Source organism: Heterocephalus glaber, unplaced genomic scaffold (assembly GCF_053883595.1).
Source record: "Heterocephalus glaber isolate CG9 unplaced genomic scaffold, H.glaber_assembly_v1.0 deba00001442, whole genome shotgun sequence".
NCBI classification, from domain to species: Eukaryota; Metazoa; Chordata; class Mammalia; order Rodentia; family Bathyergidae; genus Heterocephalus; species Heterocephalus glaber.
The window spans coordinates 5,845,240-5,860,402 of NW_028258296.1; the positions used below are offsets into that span (position 1 = coordinate 5,845,240).

Below are 15,163 nucleotides of genomic sequence, written 5' to 3' on the forward strand. Positions count from 1 at the left end.
TTGAACCATCCTTGCATCCCTGGGATAAATCCAACTTGGTCAGGGTGTATGATCTTCTTGATGACCCTCTGTATTCTGTTTGCCAGTATCTTGTTGAGGATTTTTGCATCTATGTTCATTAGGGAGATTGGCCTGTAGTTCTCTTTTTGGGTTGGGTCTCTCCCTGGTTTTGGAATCAATGTAACACTTGCTTCCAGGAATGAATTTGGAAGCCTTGCTTCTCTTTCAATTTCCTTGATAAGTTTAAAGAGTAATGGCGATATTTCTTCTTTAAATGTCTTGTAGAATTCAGCAGTGAAGCCATCAGGACCTGGGCTTTTCTTTGTTGGTAAGTTTTTTATTATATTTTCAATTTCACTCATTGTTATTGGGGTGTTTAGAATTTCTAGATCTTCTTCATTTAACTTTGGCAATTCGTATGTATCTAGGAATCTATTAGAGTACAGGTTCTCAAAGTAGGTATTGATGATCCTCTGAATTTCTGCTGGATCTGTTGTGGCTTCACCTTTTTCATTCTTAATTCCATGGATTTGAGCCTTTTCCTTCCCTTTTTTGATAAAGTTGGCTAAAGGTTTATCGATTTTATTTATTCTGTCAAAAAACCAGCTGTTCGATTCATTGATTTTTTTTGTATCATTCTTAGTCTCCATTGCATTGATTTCTGCTTGGATCTTTATAATTTCCTTTGTTGTATGACCTTTGGGTTTGTTATGCTCTTCTTTTTCTAGGAGCTTGAGGTTCTGCATTAGGTTATTTAACTGAGTTCTCTCTGTTGTCCTAATATGAACATTCACTGCTATGAATTTCCTGCACAGAACTGCTTTCATTGAGTCCCAGAGATTCCTGTATGTTGTACTGGCATTATCATTTACTTGTAGAAACTGTCTAATTTCTTCTTTAATTTCCTCTGTGACCCATTGGTTGTTCAGGAGGGTGTTATTCAATTTCCATGTGTTTTTGCCATTTATGCTATTGATCTCCAATTTTGTTGCATTATGGTCTGATAATATACAGAGGATAACTTCAATTCTTTTACTTAGATTTGCCCCATGCGCTAGCATGTGATCTATTTTGGAGAATGACCTGTCTGCACCTGAAAAGAATGTGTATTCTGATTTTGTGGGGTGGAACACTCTGTAAACATCTATTAAGTCCATTTGTTCAATAGCTTGGTTCAGTTCTAGAATTTCACTGTTAATTTTTTTCTAGATGATCTATTTGTGACAGAGGGATGTTGAGGTCCCCCACTACAATTGTTATTGTTTATTTGGTTTTTCATGACCATTAATATTTGTTTTGTATAGTTGGGGGCATTCATATTTGGTGCATAAATATTTAGGATTGTCATCTCTTCCTCTTGGATTATTCCCTTCACAAGGATGTAGTCACCATCTTTTTCTCTCTTAATTAATTTTGGTTTGAAATCTACTTTGTCTGCAAATAAGACTGCTACCCCTGCTGTTTTCTGGGTTCCTGTTGTGTGGAGAACTGTTTTCCATCCTTTTACTTTCAGTCTATGAATTTCCTTTTGAGTTAAGTGTGTTTCTTGTATACAGCATATTGCTGGGTTTTGCTTCTTAATCCATTCTGCCAGTGTGTTTCTTTTGATTGGTGAATTGAGGCCATTAACATTGATAGTTATAATTGAGAGATATTGATTCATCCTTGCCATGATGTTTTATTGTTGGCTCTTTTATTTCTTATTTTTCCCCCTTTTCCTTTAGTGCCTTACCTTGTGTGGTGTCTTCTCTCTTTCGGCCCTCATGGAGTTGTGACCTTCCTTGTCTTTTTCTAGGATATTGCATAAAATTGTTTGGAGTGCTGGTTTGGTGTTCATAAAATTTCTCAGGTGTTCTTTATCATGAAAGTGTCTAATTTCCCCATTGATTTTGAAAGTTAATTTTGCCAGATATAACAGTCTAGGTTGGAAGTTACTTTCTTTTAGGGCTTGAAATACTTCACTCCAGGTTCTCCTTGATTTGAAGTTTGTGTTGAGAAATCTGCCATGATTCTGATGGACTTTCCTTTGTAGGTGATTTGTTTCTTTTCTCTAACTGCCTGTAGAATTTTGTTCTTCTCTGTTGGGTTTCTGGGATCTTGACTATTATACGTCTAGGTATAGATTTTTTTTTTTTTTTATCTTGGCTGGGTAGAGTTCTATATGCCTCACTTATCTGTGTCCAATTCTCCACCTCTGTCTGGGAAGTTTTCTACTATTACTTCTGTGAACAGTTTTTTAATGTGTATTGTACTTTCTCCTATTTTTTCATGGACTCCTATCAGTCTTATGTTATTTTTCTTTGCATCATCTAGCAGTTGTTGGGTTGATTTCTCATGGTCCCTTACTATCTTTAAGAAATCTCTGTTTTCATGGTCCTTAACCACGATCCTGTCTTCTTCTCTTAGTCTGCTCTGCATGCTTTCAATGGAGTTTTTAATCTCCTGAATATCTGTGTGAATCTGTTTCATGGATTCCATTTCTTTCTTATGCTGGGCATTCATGGCTTCCAGCATGTTTCTGATCTCATCTATTTTCTTACCTGTTTCTGCTCTAGAGCCTCTAATCATGTCTTTCACTTTACTCACCATCTCTGTATCTGGGAGATAATTTCTGCTTTGAATTTTTCTAGAGCCTCATGCATCTGCTTTGTTACTTCCTGTGCTATCAGTTCAGGGTGTTCAGCTGGTTGATTATCAGACTTTTCCACATTATTTCCCCCAGAATTTCCTTTTTGTGGCATGGAAGCCTGCGTGTGTGCCTTGCTTAAATGTCTTCTCATTTTTGTTTTTGGTACTGTCCTTGGTTTAATTCCTGTTGATATTTCAAAATTGCTTAACGCAGGCATCTTTGTTGCTTGTGATTAAAATGCTTGTGAAATGATTGCTTTTCACAAGTGTCTTCTAGATATATCTTGTGTTTAGGTTTTGAGGCTCTAAGGACTCTGAGGCTATTTTATTTTCCTTATACCAGGAAGGAAAACTGATTAGATCAATCACACCACGTTAGACCAAATGATACAATCAGCAATACCATAGCATCAAGCGCAGCTTAGAAAATGACAATTTGTGATAGTTATTAATCTATCACATTTAACTATGTGAAGTATAATCCCCTGTGCCTCCATAGTGTAGGATCAGGAAGCAGAAGAGCCACAGGGTGGGGCAGGGTGAATGGCACTGGGCCTTGCAGGTGCTCACGTGGCTAAGCGGAGCACTAGATGGGGGTGGTGCTCCAAGTCACTCCTGGGACCTCACCATGGCGTGGGCATGAACCGGGACGCAGCTGAGGAGCTTTCACGCTGCTTGGCTGACCCGTGGAGAGGAGCGCTGGATGGGGGTGAGGCTCCAAGCCACTCCTGGTACCTCACTGTGGTATGGGCAGGAACCGGGACATAGCCGAGGAGCTTCACGCTGCTTGGCTTGGATTGGGTCTTTAAATTTGGGAGGTCTGATTTTTAAAATTCTTTATAGATTCGAGATAGTAGACCTTTGTCTGAGGGATGGCTGGTGAAAATTCTTTCCCATATTGTGGGTTGTCTCTTCACACTGCTGGTGGTTTCTCTTGCTGTGCAGAAGCTTTTTAGTAAAAAGAGATCCCAATTGTTGATTGCTTGTGCTAGTTCATGGGCAACTGAGGTTTTGTTCATAAAGTCTTTTCCTACCCCAATGTCTTCAAGAGTTTGACCTAATCTCTGTTCCAGCTGGTTCAGCATTTCTGTTTTTATACTTAGATCTTCAATCCATTTCGATTTTATTTTAGTGCATGGTGAGAGATATAGGTCTAGTTTTAGTCTTTGGCAAGGGGAAACCCAATTTCTCCAGCACCATTTATTAAACAGATTATCTTTCCTCCAGTGAGGGTGTTTGGGTCCTTTGTCAAAGATGAGGTGGCTGAGTGTGTCTGGAGTTGTTTCTGCATCTTCTAGTCTGTTCCACTCGTCTTCAGGTCTGTTTCTTTGCCAGTACCATGCTGTTTTTATCACAGTAGTTTTGTAGTACAGTTTCAAGCTGGGGGTTGTAATACCCCTGCCATGTCTCTGTTATCTAGAATTGCTTTTGCTATTCTGGGTCTCTTCTTGTTCCAAATGAATTTTTGGATTGTTTTCTCGAGGTGTATGAAGTATGCTGCTGGAGTTTCAATTGGGATTGCACTGAATCTATATAGCAATTTTGGAAGTATAGCCATTTTCACTATGTTGATCCTTCTTACCCAGGAGCAAGGGATGTCTTTCCATTTTCTGATATTCCCTTCAATATCTTTTTTCAAAGTGCACTATAGTTTTCAGAGAAGAGGTCTTTGATTTCTTTTGTTAGGTTGATTCCTAGGTATTTCAGTTTTTTTGGATGCTATTGTGAAAGGAATTGTTGGCCCTATTTCTCTCTCAGCGAGTCTGTCGTTGGTGTAGAGGAAAGCTATTGATTTTCGTGTGTTGACCTCGTAACCAGCTACTTGACTGAATTTGGTTATTAAGTCTAGAAGACTTTTGGTGGACTTCTTGGGGTCTTCTGTATAGAGTATCATGTCATCTGCAAATAATGACAATTTGACTTCTTCATTTCCTATCTTTATTCCTTTTATTTCTTTCTCTTGTCTAATTGCTGTGGCTAATATTTCCAAAACTATATTGAACAGGAGTGGTGAGAGTGGACATCCTTGTCTTGTTCCTGATTTTAGTGTGAAGGAGTTCACAGTTTTTGACCATTTAGTATGATATTGGCTGTTGGTTTTTTCATAGATGGCTTTTATCAGATTGAGGTAGAGACCATCTATTTCAAGTTTTTGTAGAGTTTTTATCATAAATGCGTGTAGGATTTTGTCAAATGCTTTTCCTGCATCTATTGAGATGATCATATGGTTTTTGTCCCTGGCTCTATTGATATTGTGTATTACATTGATTGATTTGCATATGTGGAACCATCACTGCATCCCTGGGATGAATCCCACTTGGTCAGGTTGTATGATCTTCTTGATGATCTTCTGCATTCTGTTTGCCAGTATCTTCTTAAGGATTTTTGCATCTATGTTCATTAGTGAGATTGGCCTATAGTTTTCTTTTTCAGTTGGGTCTTTCTCTGCTTTGGGGATCAAGGTGATGTTTGCTTCTAGGAATGAATTTGGGAGTATTGCTTCCCTTTCAATTTCATTGAAGAGTTTAAACAGTAGTGGCAGTAGTTCCTCTCTAAATGTCTTGTAGAATTCAGCAGTGAAGCCATCAGGACCCGGGCTTTTCTTGGTTGTTAAGTTTTTAATTACATTTTCAATTTCTTTGATTGATATTGTGTTGTTTAGAATTTTTAGGTCTTCATTCAACTTTGGTAATTCATATGTGTCTAGCAATATGTCCATTTCTTCTGTGTTTTCCATCTTATTGGCGCACAGGTTCTGGAAGTAAGTATTGATGATTCTCTGGATTTCTGCTGGGTCTGTTGTAATTTCACCCTTTGCATTCCTAATTGCATGGATTTGGGCCTTTTCTTTCCTTTTTCTGATAAGGTTGTCTAAGGATTTGTCAATTTTGTTGATTTTTTTCGAAGAACCAAGTCTTGGCTTCATTGATGTGTTGTATTGTTTTCTTAGTCTCCATTGCATTGATTTCTGCCCTGATCTTTATAATTTCCTCCCTTGTATGAGCTTTGGGTTTGTCATGCTCTTCTCTTTCTAGAAGCATCAGGTTGTTTAATTGGGCTTGCTCTGTTCTCCTAATATGCGTATTCACTGCTATGAATTTTCCCTGGTAAGACTGCTTTCATTGTGTCCCATTGATTCCAATATGTTGAATTGTCATTGTCACTTATTCGTAGGAAGTGTCTGATTTCTTCTAATTTCCTCGGTGACCCACTGGTTATTCAGAAGTTTGTTGTTCAATTTCCATGTGTTTATGAAGTTTTTGCAGTTTCTTTTGCTGTTGATCTCCAATTTCATTGCACTATGGTCTGATAATATGCAAGGGATAACTTCAGTTCCTTTGCATTTACCTAAATATGTTCTATGAGCAAGTATGTGGTCTATTTTGGAGAACGACTCATGTACAGCTGAAAATGTGTACTCTGATTCTGTGGGGTGAAACACTCTGTAAACATCTGTTAAGTTCATATGTTCAAGAGTTTGATTGAGTTCTAGTATTTCATTGCTTGTTTTTTGTCTAGTTGATCTATCTATTTGTGACAATGGGGTAATGAGGTCCCCCACTTCTACTGTTAGTGCTTATATGGTTTTTCATGTCAATTAGTATTTGTTTTATTTAGTTTGGTGCACTAGTGTTTGGTGCATAGATATTTATGATTGTCATCTCTTCCTCTTGGATTGTTCCCTTTACAAGGATATAGTGTCCTTCTTTGTCTCTCTCAATCAGTGTGGGTATGAAATCCACTTGGTCTGCAAAGAGGATAGCCACTTCTGCTTTTTTTCGGGTTTCCATCGCACGGAGTATTGTTTTCTACCCTTTAACTTTCAGTATACGAATTTCTTTTTGAATTCGGTGTGTTTCTTGTATGCAGCATATTGTTGGATCTTGCTTCTCGACCCACTCTGCCAGTCTATTTCTTTTGATTGGTGAGTTGAGACCATTAACATTGATGGTTATAACTGATGTGTATTGAGTTATCATTGTCATGACTTTTTCTTTTAGTTTGATCCTTCCTCTTTGCTTTTAATTTCTTGTCATGCCCAGTGGATTCATTCTGGTGGGCTTCCTGGGGATGTGATCCTCATTGTCTTTTCCTAGGATTTTGTCTAAAATTTTTTGGAGTACTGGTTTGGTATTCATGAAGTTCCTAATGTGTTCTTTGTCATGAAAGTATCTTATTTCTCCATCAATTTTGAAAGACAGGTTGCAGGTTACATCAATCTGGGTTGGAGGTCGTTTTCCTTTAGGGCTTGAAACACATCACTCCAAGCTCTTCTTGCCTTGAGGGGTTGCACTGAGAAGTCTGCTGTGATTCTGATGGGCTTTCCTTTGTATGTAATGTGTTTTTCTCTAACTACTTGTAGAATTTTGTTCTTCTGTTGGGTTTCTGGAATCTTAACAATTATATGCCTATGTGTAGATTTTTTTTGATCAAGCCTAGTTGGAGTCCTATATGCCTTGCTTATCTGTATGTCAAATCCTTTTCCCCTGCTTGGGAAGTTTTCTGCCATCACTTCTGTAAAGCTTTTTTTATGTCATCTGCACTCTCTCCTGTTTCTTCATTGACTCCAATCAGTCTTATGTTATTTTTCTTTGCATCATCTAGCAGCTTCTGGATTGATTTCTCATGGTCCCTTAAAATTTTGAAGAATTTTTTCTTTTCCTAGTCACTAATTGCAATCTTATCTTCTATATCTGAATTTGTCTTCACATTGGCTCATTCTGGTGCATAGGCTTTCAATGGAGTTTCTAACCTCCTGAAAATCTGTTTGCATCTGTTTTATGGATTCAGTTTGTTTCCTATGATCGCATTCCACCATGTTCCTCAGCTCCTCTATTTTTTTATCTGTATCCTCTCTAGATTTATTAATCATGTCTTGCAATATGGGCACAATCTTTTCTGTTACGTGAGAAATTATTTCTGATTTCACTTTTTCCAGATCCTCTTTTGTTGCTAGTTCAGGGAGTCCAGGTGGTTGAGTATCAAAGTGTTCCACGTCGTTTCCCTTTGGGGTTACTGTAGGTGATCTGGAAGTCTGCTTCTGGGGCTTGTTTACCTGTCTTCTCATTTTGATATGGGGGAGTCAAAATGGTGATGGTGTGGTGTGTGTGTTCCTGGCGCCCGCATGGTTCACCTCCTATACGCTGGGAGCCTCCTCATGCCTGGGAGCTGTGGTGCGCCGATCTGGAAGTCTCCTCTGGTCTGGGAGCCGTGGCACACCAACCCAGAAATCTCCTCTACGCTGGGAGCCATGCATGCCTACCTGGAAGCCGTGTAGCGCCGGTCTGGAAGTCTCCTCTCAAAGGTGCTTTTCTTTAGTTTATGTAGAGTTGTTAGGTTTTTCTGTTGCCTGATTTTATTCCAATTTCATTTACTATTAAAATGAGCTATCCTTTATCTTTCCTGTAAATGTTTCAATAATAATATACACATTCTTTATCTTCAAAATCAAAGGGTGGTATTATCTGTAGATGATACAGATTACCAGGATATAAAATGCCTGACTTTCATCCCATCAAATGAGGTAAAAAATAGCAATGATGTGGTAGAAAAGATGAGAAAGAAGCATAGAAGTTTTAATCAGTAGAGATCTTGAGCTCAATACAAGGCAAGATGTAAGAACTTAAGAAGTGAATGTGGACTTCTGAGGTTCAGATTTCAATACTGCTATAGTCTGGGTCTTCAGAGCGCTCTGAATGGCCTGTGTTAAAGGTGAGCTCCCTGGAGGGGGTGCAACTGGGGCCTAGTGGGAGGTCTTGGGGTCTCTGAAAGTGTGTCTTTGAAGGGGACAGTGGGACATTGTCTTGTCTTCTCCTTCACTCTCTGGCAATGAAGTGAATGGCTCTGGCCCTTCACAGGCTCTTGCCGTGATGAGCTGTTTCCCCCATCTCCCAGAAACAACCCAGCCCATCAGTTATGGGCCTGAAAAGTCTGAAACAGTGAGCCCAAACAGACCCTTCCTCTTGGTGAGCTGATTGTGACAGCTATTTGTTATACTACTGGAAAGCTGACCAATCCAAATACATATACTGCCTTTTCTGACAGTAATAACTGGGTTATGTAGATTTTCTTATTCACATTTTATGAATGGGAAAACTTAGCTTGTTTCTCAAAGACAGAAAGGTAGTCAGCTGGAAATAACATGTGCTTTCCATTACTGAGTACCTGGGGAAGGTGGGTGGAATAGCTCACTCTATGATAGAAATTAGTGAAAGGCACTGGAGATAATGTACAACTCCTCCCTGCCTTCCTTCCACTTTGAGTTAGGGTGTTGCCATGTAGCCCAGGTTAGCCTTCAAATGTTGATTCTCCTGCCCCAGCCTCCCAAGTGCTCGGATTACAGGTGTGTGATAGCACTGCCAGCTTTTTCTCCTCAAATGTTCAACATTCTACCCACCTCCACTTTACTTAATAAAAAATCAACATTAAATTGTTAAAAAATCCACAGTAATTTTCAACTGAATTTGCTACATAATTCACATTATCATATATCTTTAAATCATGCAAACATACTTAGAATTCAAATTTTAATCTGGCCCAATAATTTGATACACAAGGGTCTGGATTAAAGGCATATTTTTCATTTACTGTTTTCTGTCCAAATTTTTAATAAAAATGATATTAAATGGAACACTGTCATCCTATATGTCAACAGTAAATAAAATTACATTGAGAAACCAGGATAGTCATTAAATATAGTTTATTACATGTATATTTCTTTATACTTTACATACAAAAAGAGAAGACAGACTGATTTCATGTGTGCACCAAGTCAATCACGCAGGAATCCAGGGAACTGTGTGTTGAGAGGCATTTATACCTGGCTTTTCTTTCAATGAAAAGTAAACATCTGTGTGTACTTCCGTGTGTAAACATCAGTGTGATATTTCCGTAAATGTTGTAAAATGCACTGATTCTCAAAGCTAGCCAAATATCTGAATCACCTCCAGAGTTAAGATAAAAAAGCATCAGTGCTTGTACAACACCCCTAAAATACAGAATTGATGGGGATAAGCTGGGCCCCGGCCTTCTAGGACTGTTCCATAGTCACAACAGTCAGTCTTCTGCTGAGGACTCTCTCCATGTCCGGATTTCAGTGAATAACTACTTTAATCACTGGATAGGTGCATCTCTCTTGATTAAAAAATAAGTATCTCAGGGGATATTATTGTATTCGTCATTGCCAGACACATAGCAGTTGCTAAATTTCTGAATGAACACATTCAGAAGCCTTATATACTTCTTTTATATCTCCATCACTCTAGCAGATTATGAACATAAGATTTCAAAAGATATTTACAGGGAAAAAACAAATAAAGCAGTTGGGATAACATTTAAGGCAAAACAAAAATCTTTTATAAATGTTAAACACACACACACATTCATAAATAGATCAAAAGGTGAAAAAGAATATACAAAAGCGTGCAACATTTAGTAGCTGAAAATACGTTTCCAAATATTCTTCACATTCTTACACTTAGAAGCAAAGTAACCCTAAATAACTAGTTCTTTAGCTAATAGCCATAAGCACATGAGATTGTTTTCTTTAAAAATAGAATTACAGATTATTCTTGATGATCACAGCTTAGTTTTCAAAATTCAAGTGAATAAAATTTTAGTACAATTATGCTAATTTTTGCAGATAGTTGTATTTAAAAACAAAAGATTGTTTCTGGTTAAAGTATTTGATATCACCTACTGTTATGTCCTCTCAATTGAGATGTAGGCACTTCTTAGCAGTCCCACATGATAAAACAACTATTCTGGTACCTTTTTACCTAATATGTTAATTTAGGGAAAACTTTTTCATAATAGACTTTCTTTCTAGAGCTAAATTCTCAGATATGGCTTCATGTATCAAAGTCCCACAAGTATTAAATTTTAATTAAGTTAATACCTTAGACTACGAAACTTTGGTTTTCTTAAAATCAGCATTGGCTGTTTGATGGTAGGTTTGTCACCAAAGAGTGCTGCTTCACTCTCTGTGGTTGGGAATCTCTTCTGATAGATCAAGGGATATTCCTTCTGAAACTTAAAAAGAAAACACAAGGTGAGGGATTAGAGGATATTTAAAATTATTTCCCTAGCTGCAGACAGCGCTCAACACTTCACAAGTGACTTTCTCAGAGATGGACAAATAAGACGAGTCCCTTCATTTTATCCTCCCTCCCCATCTTTTCCCACATGGGAAAGGTGTCCCGTCGGATTTCTCAGATCCCTGACAGCACTCGACATCTCCTCTGGTCTTCTAGGATTCTCTTCTCCTGCTAATCACTTCCCTAAGTGCCAGATCCTCTCTCCCCTCGGTGGAGCCCGTGGAGGCCACAGGGACCTGGTACAGCTCACATCTCTGAGGGTCTCGAACAGAATCGCTGTGGTCACCATCATGCAGCTACTGGGTTTTGCCTTAGAGTTAAAATTTCTAAATGGCAGTGACAGGTCCCTCAGAGATATGTACTAGGCTATAACCCAGATTGCAGAACTGCTCTCCGAGGCTAATCCAAGATATAATCACACAAAACACCAGAAACAAAGGGCAGTACCCATTATTATCCTTACCTTAAAGTTCAGGAGAAAGAGTAACTCTGGTGGGTACTTATATATTTTATAAGTAGTTTAATGTGCACATTTCACTAATGTGCACATTTCAGCATAGTACTATATATAGCCCATATATTCACAATTTAAAATCCAAAATATTAAAATAAGAAATTATACTGTAAATGTTATTAAGTGGCAGCCATTAAGGCATATCAGAAGATAACTGTATGACTGAGAAGCTGCTTAGTCCCTTACCTGCTTTAGTTTTCTTCTTTTCTCCTTTAGAGTCAAGCCCTTGTTTTTAATGATATTCTCTAGAAGTTCTGCAACAGCAGCTTGAGAGGTAGAAACCTTTTGTTCATCAAACTCCTGTGCACTGATCTGTTTACAGTAAGAGTAAGCTGGCAAAGGAACAATGAGTCCATCTCCAGGACTTTTAATCTGCAGTGAACAAAGGAGACAGTGAAAAGCTGTTAATTCTAGTCATGCTTTTATTCAGTAAAGCATTCTTTTGTTTTTTTTTTTTTTTGGTACTGGGGATTGAACTGGGGACCTTGTGCTTGCGTGGCAGGTGCTGGAACCACTGAGCTAAATCCCCCACCCAGTAAAGTGTTCTTTTAATGAGATCTAGTACCTATTATTTTGCCGGCAATAAAACCTTCAGTGCATTTAGAAAACTATGTAGTATGCAGTAAGGTAGTCCTAAGTCAGTAGGATCTTCAGCCAAGCTCACAACTCGGTATTTTTGTAGCTTTTAGCAAGTTATTTAACTTTTCTTGGTCTGTTTCCTCATCCTCAAAACAGAAGGATACCAGAAAACATGTGTGGTGCTGAGCACACAGAAGCAGTCAGTAAAGGCAGCTGTTATCCTCACTCTTAAGCATGCATTTTATTCTTTTAACTATAAGACAGTAAAAACTTTAAGTGGTGTTTTAATTCATCTTAAAACATCAATATTCTGACTCAGTAAGAAAGCATTTATCTATGGTTTTGAGGCCTCCGGGCATGGGCAGAGCCCATGGATCTGCAGCTGCAGGGGATAGTCAGAATTACCTCGAACCAGGACAACACTGGAATGGTGCGAATGGAGAAAAACACACATGTGCTGGCCAAAGACTGAAGAGAGCAGCTGTCTGCTGCTTCTGGCTGATCAATATTCCTTTTCTCCTTGTCACAGTTCCTTTCTGTTCTGTCTCCACTCTCACCCTTTTTGAAGAACACATTTTGCTCTCATTCCTGACAGCCAATCAGAACATGTGCCCACTGTGTCCTACTCTCCCCAGCCACTGGAAGGACACACACTGAACCTAGGCTGGGCCAGGCAAGAGTCTGTGTCTACACCTTTGAAATCTGGGTGGAGAGACAGCTCCATCTCCTTTGGATTCCAAACCTAAGGTGGTGATGCATGAACTTTACAGCCACATTCCTCATCATGTGAAGCAGCCATTTGGTAAAGATAGGACTGAAATGGAAATCACAGATGGAAGGATGGGAACAGGGTCCTAGAGCTACATGAGCCTCACATTCTGCCTATATTTCTGGCTCTTTGGAGACTCTTTACATGAGCTAATACGCTTTTTGGCAGAGCTAGTTTGAGATGAGTTGGCCACTGCAAATGAGTAAGGTAGAGATTTGTAAGGCTCAAAATACCTACATGGCCCCTTTTTAAGTAGTCAAGTTGCTTCTCCACGGCAGTCTGTAGGTACGAGGGCACTTGAAGGATTTCCTGATGATGATCCATGAGGAAGGAGACCAGTCTTGCAGCAAGAAGCTCATCCAGGTCCACTTCTTCGGCACAGCACAGCACACACCGAGAAAAAGTGTGGATCATCTAGGAACAGTAAGTTTAAACACCTTTGTTTAAACACCCAAGGTCTCATATAAATCAACATGTCAGTAACGTGCAGACAGCATTATGTGGAATATGGAGATAAAGTGATAAGCAGACGACAATTTATTAGTTAGAAGGATTAAGAATTCTGTTATGTGTAAGTCTGTTTTAAAGTACTTTTAAGTATTTTTTTAGCAGAATTCAAAAGGATTCTATAGGGCTTAGCCTTTTGATTTTGTCAGCCTTCTCAGTAAACACCACAAGTTCTATCAATACCCTGTGGAGTCACACTGCTCAAGCTTAAAGATTGTTACAGAACAAGAACTTATTGCAATAAATAAATTCCACTAGAAAACAATCAGAAAAACATAACATATAGAGAACGCATTCAACAGAGGTTGTAAAGTTGGCATTATTCATCGTTTGAAACCGTGTAAGTTTTAAATGCTTACTCTATCAGTCTTTAGACAGTAACTTAATACCCACATTTTTCAATTGTAGCATAAGGATCTTTAAAATTTAGGTTAAATTTTAAGTTTCAAAACTCATTACTCTCCCTTATATCCACATAAGCAGCTATGTACGTACCCCTCTGTACATCACTGTAAAACAGCCAGAATGTAATAATTTATTTTTAGGATCTTCACATAGTAGATGATGAGCATATATAGTGAATTGTGAGTATTTTTAGCTTTATTCCTATTATATCAGGCAAGTTTTCCTTTCTAGTTCCCAGGCTCAGGCTCAGCTTTTTGCTCTTTCTGTATATTCTTAGCCTTGTAGGACTCATTTGCTCTCACATTTTTAACTATCATCTCTCTGTGGATGACTCAGAAACCTGCCTTCTGCCTGACCTTCCATTCCCCAGGGTGCCATTTCCACTATTCTGTGGGTATACATTTCACTTGGATTTCAAAACCAAAACGTACAAATCCAAAGTTGTCACATTCCTACTCATGGCTCTCAAGATGTCTTCCCTTACAAATGTCGACTTTTCAATAGTGTCGTAATTCCTCAAGTACAGTTTTCCTTCTTAGGTTAGGGCTGTGGTTGTTGAAGAACTAGCCAACTGTCCATAACAATGAATGGAAAAATACAGCACAGATCCAGATTCCTCACTATGGGAACGTTTTGTAAACGGAAATGACAGTGTAAAGAAGTGGAGCTGGGGGAGAGGGAGGGGGAGAGAAAGAGAGAAAGGTGTGGGAACTATTTCAAGGGTTCATTTCCTGTCAGTGTCTACATACAGATGGCTGTCTCTTCTTCAAGGAGCAGAGACTGCTTGGTAACACCATATCCTCATTCCTCCTCCACAAAGACCTGCTACCACCTTAGCTCCTCAAACACCACTTTCCTGCTACACCCCCAGAAACACCTGACTTACTGCAGGAGGATTTCCCATTAGTTTTCTACTTCCACCGAACTATTATAGCAGCCTTAGCTTTAAACAGCACTTACATCTCCTCTTAACTTCCCGCCAGACAGAACTGGCACAAGGCAAGCTAACTGGGTCAGTCACTATGAAGCGCTGGGATGGAGGAGGAGGCAAGTCCTCGATCAAGATCAACACCAGGATGTGAACGTCTAAGAATGGGCACCAACGTTTGCTGCTAGGTAAGATCAGACTTAAGTCTTCCTGACCCAAGAATAAAGAACTTCAAGATCGAGACATCTCTTGAGTAGTGCTTTCAAATAGTTTGGATTATGGTTTTCATTTTTCATTTTTTATTTGGTGTATGAGTCAGTGCTTATTCTTTCCAGAGGAAATAAACTTACCAGTGCCCTTGTACCCATTGCATCATGAAGTTTGGGCATATCAACATTTTGACTCATTCGAGAAATCATGCGCATTAAAAGTTGAAGCTTTCTACGGTTCCGTGGGGGAAGTAACAAACAACATAACTGCAGTGCATTGATGGCAACTCTCTCCAAATGAGGCTGCAGCAAACCTAGAAGGCAAAGTCGTCCCCAGAAGAAAATCATCAATAATATGGTTGTTTTCATATGACCAGCACATACAATTATATGAGTGTGAATCAATACCTTTATATTTCATTTCCTTTAACTATTTCTAGAAATTTCCATTCCTCAAAACCATAGTCAGATTTTTCAATATTTTTTTCACAACGTATTTCTAAGTATTAAAATCCTTCACTTATTATA

General features: G+C 38.7%; 1 protein-coding gene across 5 annotated transcripts in view; it reads right to left on the bottom strand.

Moving 5' to 3' along the window:
• Depdc1 (DEP domain containing 1) overlaps positions 1-15,163 on the bottom strand; it is a 46,901-nt gene that overhangs the window by 19,860 nt on the left and 11,878 nt on the right. For 3 of the 5 annotated variants that reach the window (XM_004841466.4, XM_087212901.1, XM_087212900.1), the window contains exons 9-12: positions 14,777-14,949; positions 12,824-13,000; positions 11,425-11,610; positions 10,526-10,659 (exon numbers count right to left, since the gene is read on the bottom strand). In XM_004841466.4, coding sequence (XP_004841523.3) covers positions 10,526-10,659; positions 11,425-11,610; positions 12,824-13,000; positions 14,777-14,949 — 670 coding nt within the window. Of the gene's footprint in view, positions 1-9,311; positions 10,660-11,424; positions 11,611-12,823; positions 13,001-14,776; positions 14,950-15,163 lie in introns of those variants that run through there. The other 2 variants (XM_087212902.1, XM_087212903.1) reach the window with 1 other exon arrangement.